The sequence below is a fragment of the Lolium rigidum genome, chromosome 1 (genome assembly GCF_022539505.1).
Source record: "Lolium rigidum isolate FL_2022 chromosome 1, APGP_CSIRO_Lrig_0.1, whole genome shotgun sequence".
Lineage (NCBI taxonomy): Eukaryota > Viridiplantae > Streptophyta > Magnoliopsida > Poales > Poaceae > Lolium > Lolium rigidum.
Window position 1 is genome coordinate 169400804 of NC_061508.1, and position 10049 is coordinate 169410852.

General features: G+C 46.2%; 1 protein-coding gene across 1 annotated transcript; it reads right to left on the bottom strand.

Moving 5' to 3' along the window:
- Positions 1 to 7087: 7087 nt before the first annotated feature.
- On the bottom strand, positions 7088 to 9464 carry LOC124682734 (ras-related protein RABA1f-like). Its single transcript, XM_047217363.1, has 2 exons — positions 9067 to 9464; positions 7088 to 7782 (listed from the first exon to the last, which is right to left on the bottom strand). The coding sequence occupies exons 1-2, from the start codon at positions 9282 to 9284 to the stop codon at positions 7350 to 7352; spliced, it is 651 nt and encodes a 216-aa protein (XP_047073319.1). The 5' UTR covers positions 9285 to 9464; the 3' UTR covers positions 7088 to 7349.
- Positions 9465 to 10049: the final 585 nt, after the last annotated feature.

Below are 10049 nucleotides of genomic sequence, written 5' to 3' on the forward strand. Positions count from 1 at the left end.
TCTTCTTTAGTATACTTTTTTATTTTTAGCATGCTTTTCAGGTTCTTTTTCAACCTCTTCTTTATCGGGAGTATCATTCTTATCATTATCTTTATCATGTTCATTACCACTTTCGGTTTCAAGCATCGAAATAGAAATACTATTAGGATCATTAGCGAAGTTCGAGAGGATTCTACAACATTTTTATGTTTCTTCTTCTTTTTCTTAGATGAAGCTCTAGGTTCAATGCGTTGAGAATCTTGTTCAATTCTTTTGGGATGCCCTTCAGGATATAGAGGATCCTGGGTAGAGACACCACCTCTAGTTGTTACTTCATAAGCATGTTTTTCTTTAGCATTATTTCCTAACAAGTCATTTTGCACTTTAGTGAGTTGATCAATTTGAGTTTGAACCATATGAAAATGTTTAACAAGCATCTTAACATCATTGGAGGTTCTCTCCACAATATCATGCAATTGACTAATAGCTTGAGAATTATCCATTAGATGATTCTCTACTCTCATATTAAAATTTTCTTGCTTAACAATATAATTATCATACTCATCTAAGCATTGCGCAGGAGGTTTTGAATACGGAATATCTTCCCTAGTAAAGCGTTGAAGGGAATTTACCTCAATCATGGATGAAGGGGGAATTATCTCACATATATCTTCTATGGGAGGTAGATTCTTCACATCTTCGATTTAATACCTTTCTCCTTGAGAGACTTCTTGGCTTCCCTCATATCTTCATCATTCAATTTAATTAAACCCCTCTTCTTCACTATTGGTGTTGGAGTTGGTTCGAGCGTAGTCCAATCATCATAATTCCGGCCTATTTTAGCCAATAATTCTTCGACGTCGTGCGGAGTTCTTTTCCTGAAAACACAACCAGCACAACTATCCAGGTATGCCCTAGACTCAATGGTTAGTCCACTATAAAATATATCAAGTAAATCATGCTTTTCTAAATCATGGTCGAGCGAGCTCTAATAAGAGAGCAAAATCTCGCCCAAGCCTCGGGCAATTTCTCTTCATCTCCCCGATCAAAATTATAAACTCTCTGCAAAGCAGCATGTTGAGCACTAGCAAGAAAGTATTTCCGGAAGAAAACAACAAGCAATTCTTTTGAACTTTTAATAGAACTAGGTGGCAAACTATTATACCAAGTTTTAGCGTCATCCTTTAATGAGAATGGAAAGATTTTAGCAACAAAGTAAGTACGCTTCTTAACATCATCAGAAAACAAGCTACTCAAAGTAGATAACTCAGTCATGTGTTCAACAGCACTTTCTTTTCAAGTACCACAAAAAGGTGTTTTCTCAACAATAGCTATATGAGATAGATCAAGAGAAAAATCATAATCTTTATCCCTAATGTTTATAGGAGATGTGGCAAATTTAGGATCAGGAGACAGTTTATATCTAACAGGTATGTTACGCAAGCAACTTTTTAATTTTTCTTGCATCAGTAGTAGCATGGCATTTTTCAATAAAATCATCATCCAGCTTCCACATAATCTTCATCAAGATCATCACTAGAGTATTCTAGTTCGAGTGAATTAACGAGTGTAGTAACATCGGAGTTTCAAGCATTTTCAATTTGTCTAGACCTAGCAATTTTAGCATCTAGAAAAGTTCCCAATGAACCACTATCATCAAGCACAGCAGAAATATTATCGAGTATTATGAGAGTTTTCAGATTCAGCGAAGTACCAGCATTTGAAGCATGTGGCGGTGAAACAAGTTTATCAATCACGAGATGGTGAATCAAGAGCAACAGAGGTACTCGAGTTGTACCTTTTCTTGTAGTGGATGGTAATATGGCGACCTTAGTATCGCGAGGTTTACCCATGATGGAGAATTTGCAGCGAACAATATCAATCCAAGTGAACTTCCAAATAAAGCTATGCTCCCGGCAACGGCGCCAGAAAATAGTCTTGATGACCCACAAGTATAGGGGATCGCAACAGTCTTCGAGGGAAGTATTACCCAATTTATTGATTCGACACAAGGGGAGACAAAGAACACTTGAAAGCCTTAACAACGGAGTTGTCAATTCAGCTGCACCTGAAACAGGACTTGCTCGCAAGAGTTTATCGAGTAGTGACAGCTTTATAAGCGATAGCAGTAGTAAAATAACAACGAACGAGTAACAAAAGACAAGCAATAGTGATTTTAGTAAACAGACAGGATTAAAATAGCGTAGGCACGGGGACTGGATGACGGGGCGTTGCATGGATGAGAGAAACTCATGTAACAATCATAGCGGGGCATTTGCAGATAATAATAAAACGGTATCCAAGTACTAATCAATCAATAGGCATGTGTTCCAATTATAATCGTACGTGCTCGCAATGAGAAACTTGCACAACATCTTTTGTCCTACCAGCCGGTGGCAGCCGGGCCTCAAGGGAAACTACTGGATATTAAGTTACTCCTTTTAATAGAGTACGGAGCAAAGCATTAACACTCCGTGAACACATGTGATCCTCACATCGCTACCATTCCCTCCGGTTGTCCCGATTTCGTCACTTCGGGGCCATTGGTTCCGGACAGCGACATGTGTATACAACTTGCGGGTAAGATCATAAACAACGAATATCTTCATGAATCAATAACATGTTCAGATCTGAGATCAGGGCACTCGGGCCCTAGTGACAAGCATTAAGCATAACAAGTTGCAACAATATCATAAAAGTACCATCTACGGACACTAGGCACTATGCCCTAACAATCTTATGCTATTACATGACCAATCTCATCCAATCCCTACCATCCCCTTCGGCCTACAGCGGGGGAATTACTCACACATGGATGGGGGAAACATGGCTGGTTGATGGAGAGGCGTTGGCGGTGATGGCGGTGATGATCTCCTCCAATTCCCCGTCCGGCGGAGTGCCGGAACGGAGACTTCGGCTCCCGAGACGGAGTTTCGCGATGTGGCGGCGTTACGGAGGGTTTACGGCGACTTCGACTTCTCTCCGTGCGTTTTTAGGTCAAGGCGAATAAGTAGTCCGAAGGGGGGCGTCGGAGGCCAGCCGAGGGGGCCACACCACATGGCCGCGCGGCCCCCCTGGGCTGCGCCGCCCTATGGTGTGGGGCCCTCGGGCCTCCACCTTACTTGTCCTTACGGCTCCGTCGCATTCCGGGAAAATAGGCCCTTTCGTCAAAATCCCGAGGTTTTTCCCGAAAGTTGGATTTCTGCACAAAAACGAGACACCCGAACAGTTCTGCTGAAAACAGCGTTAGTCCGTGTTAGTTGCATCCAAAATACACAAATTAGAGGCAAAACAATGGCAAAAGTGTTCGGGAAAGTAGATACGTTTTGGACGTATCACTAACCACCGAGTGAGAAAAGCTCCAGAGGTTTCATTCTTCTTATGGATACATGCATGTAGGTCGCTGGTTGTGGCAGGTCTTTTGTAGGTGCCCCTGAAGTGTTTCTCGAAGGCGATCTTCAGGTCGAACCAGCAAAAGATGGAGTTTTCCAGAAGGTCACCGAGCCAGGTACGAGCTAGACCAACAAGGTACAACTGAAGCATGTAGCAGGGGGTCCCTCCGACAAAGCTGACTGCGTTGAAGTAGTCCTCGATCCAGGTATCGGGCCTTTCACTGCCATCATAATGTTTCAGATTTCCGGGTAGCTTGAGGTTCAAGCCTTTTGACTTTGGTTCCTCTCGGATCATCCTTCCGAAGTAATTTGGGCCAATGTACTCAGATTTGTATTCGTTGAGACGTTCCTGTGCGTCGCGCGGAGCGTTTCGGGCGGGAGACTTTGAGCGGGAGCGAGATCTCCGACCTCCGCCTACGCCTCCACCTCCTCCACTAGGTGGTGGGGAGGGAGATCTGCGAGGGGGCCGATGAGACCTTTTGCTTCCGCCTTCAGATTCTTTGCGCCCTTCTGACTGCTGACTCCAGCTTCGGTGGCTACCTTCACCATGATGGCGGTCGCCTCCCTCATTCCGGCTTCTACGTGGCTCAGGCTCGCGTTCTTCGTTTCGGCTCCGACGTGGTTCCGGCGTGCGCTCCTTGTTCCGATTCCTCTGAGGGGCCACGTTGTCGCGAATGTTAATTCCACCTGGCCCGTGGGGTCTGGTGTTTCCGGCTGGACTACGTCGGCGAGGTGGCGGAGGAGGATGCGGGGTCCGGGGCGGAGGTGACGGATTCTGGTACTTGTCCCTGCCAGTGTACATCAGATCCTTTCCCTTGTTTGGGTCCGTCGGAGGTGTTTTCGAGGGTACAAGGATCGGATTTGGATGTTCTCTGGTTCTTCTTCTGCGCTCTGTGGATCCGGTGCGCGATTCTTCGTCACGACGCTCCCTTCCTGAGGCGTCCTTCTGCGCCGGTGGATACACATAGTTCCAGGTTGGATTCCAACCTGCGCGAAGTATCTGCCTTACTCTATTGCTTCATTGCTGATGCTACGACTGTGCGGAGGTGGGCGATGTCGATTTCCTCATCGTTTTTGGCCAAAAGCTCCGCAGCCTTCTTCATATTGTCCTTTGGAGTTGGGAGTGGCTGATGCTCGGAGGGGGTCGCAAAGTTGATCTTGCGGGGGTGAATGGCTTCCCGACGGATCCTATCTGCTTCCCTGGTGGCATCATCCATGAGGGTTTCCCAGCGCTCTCGGAGTTCTTTGGCCTTCTCTAAGTATTCTACATATGTGCGCTCTTTCTCTTCGACATGTGCCATTACTTGCTCTGCATCTTGCCTTTCGTCCAGCATTACTACTGCGGTGTTGGTAAATCTTTCAGCGGTAGCCAGCAGTTTCCTTCTTTTGGCTTCTAGAGCTACCGGGTCTGCGGCCTCTTCCAAAGTTATTGGCTCGGTCAAGATTTCCGAGTTTGCGATAGCACCTTGGCCTGCTTGCCTGGCGAGCTCTTCTATGGACATATCTTCTCTGTGTTCGAGGACTGATCCTTCTCCAGGATACGGCACAATGCGATAACACATCCGTTGCGGAGTCTCCGAATTGGACGGGCCTGAAATTCCGGCGTCGGTCGGAGTCGCTTCTACGTCAGTTCCTTGCTCCAGCCCAGTTAAGGTCACAAGGATCTCCTTTGGCGGGGCGGATTCTGCCTCAGCTTTCTCCTCATCCTCCAACTCCTTCATAGCACGGTTGTATTCTTCCGTATCCATGGAGGAAGCATCGTCAGAGATTGGGCTTAAGTTACCAAGGATTGATTATTCTTTGTCTCCGTCATCCTCTTGCTGATCCAGAGTGTTGTTGTCTCCGGCAGCTTCTTGCAGATCCGGAGCATCGCTGTCTCCGGTAGCTTCAACCTGCATGGGTCTAGCTCCATCCTGAGGAGGGGCGGTTCCTGCGATATGAGCGAGGAAGTGCACGAAGTGGCACCTTTGCTTCTCTAACACCTGGGAGACCCAGGCGGATCTGCATTGGTATTCCACCGTAATTTCATGCTCAGGGGCGGATTGGGTGGGTTTTGAAATTTTCAGATCTAAGGCGGAATCTTCCTTAAGAAGTTCCTGTGACTCAAATCGGATCTTCGCAACTGCGTCCTGCTCAGCGGCGGTCGCATTAGCGTGACTTACCAGGGCATTTCCGTTGGAATCAACGGTCTCGCCGATGAAGATGTGAATGCCGCCGATAGGGGCGATGGGGAGCCTGATGGGGTCGGTTTTAGCCGGAATCTAGCACTCGTCCGGAGGGACGATCGGAAAATTCCCGGTGTAAAGGACACGCCCCACAGCGATGGAGTCGTCGTAGCTTCCCATGGCGGAACCCTCCTGGTTCCGGCCTCCAGACGCCGCTGGCCCCACGGTGGGCGCCAACTTTCGTTGCCTATTCGATGGTACCTCGGAGGAGGGATCCTCACGAGGGGGAGAAGAAGTAGGGGCCATCGGGCGGAGAGTCCTTGGGACGGTGGTACGCGATTTACCCAGCTTCGGAACACCTGCACGATGACAGGGCCTACTGCTGCTTGTCTGAAATTATCTGGGCGCTTTCACGTTGTTACAATGAGTTGTGGTTGTGCCTCTAGGGCTCTCAGGATCCGGCTTATAAAGGCGCCAGGATCTAGGGTTTACATGGAGAGTCCTAGCCGGAATACAAGATGCCTAACTACGGAATATTACATTACCGTGCACGTCAAGGATCCACCTTTCCTTATACGCCGTATTGGATCGGATACTTCATGGGCCTTCACGGATCCAACTACCTGCATAGGTCAGTTGAGATCCGATTCCTGTTCCTGGACTGGACTTCATCCATCTTCTATCAACAACACCTAGGCCACCCGATGGGTCATATGTCACCATCATCATCTTTGGACCATCCGGGCTTACCGGATCTAGACCACGTCGTTGATATACCCATAAAGTATACCCACAACACTATCCTTGTTCCTCTTTGCCCGTATCTGGACGCATGCTCCTTAGTTTCGGTCACCCTAAACTCAACTCTTCTGTTGTTGTCATGTTTCACGTTTTCGGCAGTTGCATCAGTCAGACTTGCCTGCCAGTTGTAACGTGTGTCGTTGTTATTTTACTGCTCCTCTATGATAAACATGTCGTTGGTTATTTTTTTCTCACCAATGAGCACCCGCTGCCTACACTACAACACCTCTATCGCCGATGCATCACTCCCTTCCTTGGAATTCGACACTCACGAAAGCTTGTTGAACTAACGAGCTAGCTCGGCTCTACTCGTTCAACAACCGAGCCCAGTACTAGAACTCGACTCGACTCGCAGAACTAACGAGCAGCTCACTAAAGATTGTCAAGAACGAATGTATGATGCAATTTTTCCTAATTATTTGGGCATGTATGATACAATCAACACAAAAATCAATAACAATATGATAACACAAAAATATAGTGGATAAACCACAACAATGAATAATTATATCACAACAGTACTATTGACAGATCCAATAGATAAGGCAGAAACCAATATAACCAAGTTAAATGTGGTAAACAAGTATCGGTGAGCTCGGCTCATTTAACTCGAACTCAATATTCATCCATAAGATTTACAAGATGTTAAACTGTGAATAGAGAACTCGTGAATAATCATACAAATCAACAACAAGACAGCAGTTTCTCTCGAAACGAAAGAAAGAAAAAAGATTGAAACATTCAGATACACACATTTAATAGGGTATGTTACATAATCAATTGTGAAAGGAATTCCTGGCATCGAATATGCAACAAGAATGCAACAACCAGGATACCATGATAGCCTCCAAAAAATGGCTGCCCATTTAATGTTACTGTTAGTGTTTTATCTTTTCTAGCCCTGGGATAAATATGGGCCTCCGAAAGTGTGCCCATGACATTCTCTTGTTTCCACAGGTACCCAGCATATGAGCAGTCAAGGGCTTGGTACACTTTTCACAGTCAATACGGATTAAGATGAACAGCATCCAGCCTTCTTTACGGCGGAGACATCGTCTTTTGACCCGACGTTGATGGTCTGCCCTCGTGGTGGAGCAGCAGGGTCATCGCCGATGTCAAGGGCTTTCTTACTGACCACTCGGTAGATCTGCGTTAGCACCTCAGTAAAGGCGTCCTCTACATTCATGGCCTCCAAGGCAGAGGTTTCCATGAAAAAGGTGTACCCGCTCTCCGCAAATGCCTTGGCATCCTCCACAGAGACAGCCCGCAAGTGTCGCAGGTCGGCCTTGTTGCCAACGAGCATGATCACAATATTGGCATCGGTATGGTCCTTGAGCTCCTTCAGCCACCTCTCAACGTTCTCGAAGGTCACATGCCGTGTCACGTCATACACAACAAGCGCACCAACCGCTCCTCTGTAATATGCACTTGTAATTGCACGGTACCTGCAGCGGGATCGCACAGAGATTCTATGTTATGCAATGGAAATGTTAGCAATGTTGCAAAATACTATATTATTATGTACTTAAGCTTTCATAAGCAAGAAAGTATGTTCTTTTAATAATTAAAGATAATAATATTCAACGTGAGTGGTGATGAGATGCCACATTTAGTTCAAAATATCATGCCTTAGCAATAGCAGAAATTAGATAAAACCAATAATTCGAAGGGCAAGAACTTCAATATAAGAAAAGATACAACAATCCCTAGCCAAAAAGGTTAAAAAAAGCTATGTCTAATTTTTGTATGTTGATAAATATCAAGTGACAAAATTAGCAATTGATTGAGGGGCCATCATTGAAGGAGAAGAAAAGGTGAAGAACACTCTTTTGTGCCCTAAAATAGTAAGGGTTTAATATGGATGCGAAATGAGAATTCAGATAAGTTCAATAAAGCAAGAATTAGCTTGTAGATATATATAACATATGGCCATAAAAGCAAGAATTTCCTTGGGGCGGTTAGCGATTAATTATAATATAATTAACTTGAAGCATTGGAATGCATTGACATTTATGTTTGAAGCAACAGGAGAAGCTCATTACTCTTTTAAGTTCTTATTAAACGTCTACAGGTGTTACAACCCAGCCTATGTGCAATAATCTTCTCATTTCATGGCAGTGCAAGTTACTAGGATGCAAATCAAGCAGCGCATGTAGGTAAAACTGGCACACTGAGCTGAAAGGTTATTCAGGAAGCGAGCTAGGAACGGAACAAAGTAAACATCACATGCCCAACTATCAAATCAACGACTTTAAGCACAGGCCTCACACAAGCCTGTGGTATGTCTAACAGCAGGGTCTATATATCACCCAAATAAATGCAATGCGACTCATTATACACATTGAATTGCAGAAACAAAATGACGATGGAATTGCCACAGATCAGACCTAATCTTGCAACGCTGATGCACTGGGCGACCTGAAACTTGTACGATGGAATGAACATGCACATTGTCCCAAACCAATTGACAGTACGCATACCGCACTACCTGAATCCTACAAATACCAAACAACAACTGTCCTCACATAGCGGTAAACTCTGCATTCCCGAAAGGCCAAAAGCACCCTCTAGCTGCGCGCAAAACGCAAGTGATTCATCATAACCACGAAAAAGAACGGGGAAACCACCCTCTAGCCGTGCTCAAGCATTAGCGCCTGGGTAGATCAGGAATCAAAGGAAAATGCAAATGATTCGTCATAGCCACGAAAAGAGAAGGGGGGAAACCGTACCTCTCTTGGCCGGCGGTGTCCCAGATCTGCGCCTTGACGACCTTGTCGTCGACCCTGATGCTCCTTGTCGCGAACTCGACCCCGATGGTGGACTTGGACTCGAGGCTGAACTCGTTGCGCGTGAACCGCGTGAGGAGGTTGGATTTCCCGACCCCCGAGTCGCCGATGAGCACCACCTTGAAGAGGTAGTCGTAGTCGTCGTCCGCCCGGTACGCCATTCTTCGGTTTCCCCGCGGCGGTCACGTACGTGCCGTCCCCCCGGCCGTTGTCCTCGCAGATTTGGTTGATCTGCCGCCGTTCCCGCCAAAGGGAGGTTGGGCGGAGTGGCTGGGGTCGCGGCCGTCGGCGGCGCGCGCTTATCGGAGTTCCAGCGGGAGGGAAAGGGCTGGCATGAGGAGGAGAAAGTTTTGGAATGCAGGAAGGACGGTTAGAAGAGGAGGCTCGCTCAACAAGGGGGCAATAGGAAGGGAAGGGACGAACCAACGAACGTCGCCGACACGTCATCACCTATGTATACCTTCCTAAGAGCGGGCATTGAAAAATGCAGAAATAGCAAGAGAACATTGTTACACCAGAAAAAAAAACTACACCGATGATCATCTCAGGCTCTCAGCACGCACTTGTGTGACTATGAAAGAGAGGTTAGACTGAATGTTTAAGTTCATACGAAATTGAGGCATAGCCGCGTAGGGATCGAATCCATAGGAATTCCGGTTAAAATACTGCAAATGTCCTATGAAAATTTTACAATCCAAAGAGGTTATACGATTTATTAGTTAGACTTAACAACGCTTCATTGCTACCAATCAAAAAGACATTGAATAAGCTTTGTATGAGCATTATAAAAACCGTTTTGGGAAACCAGCAACGAGAGCCTTTGGTCTGGACCTTGATTTTATTGAGATGAATCGGCTTGATCTCAGCTCCCTAGATAGCCCCTTCTCAGATGAAGAGATATGGGAAGCTATCAAAGATATGCCCAG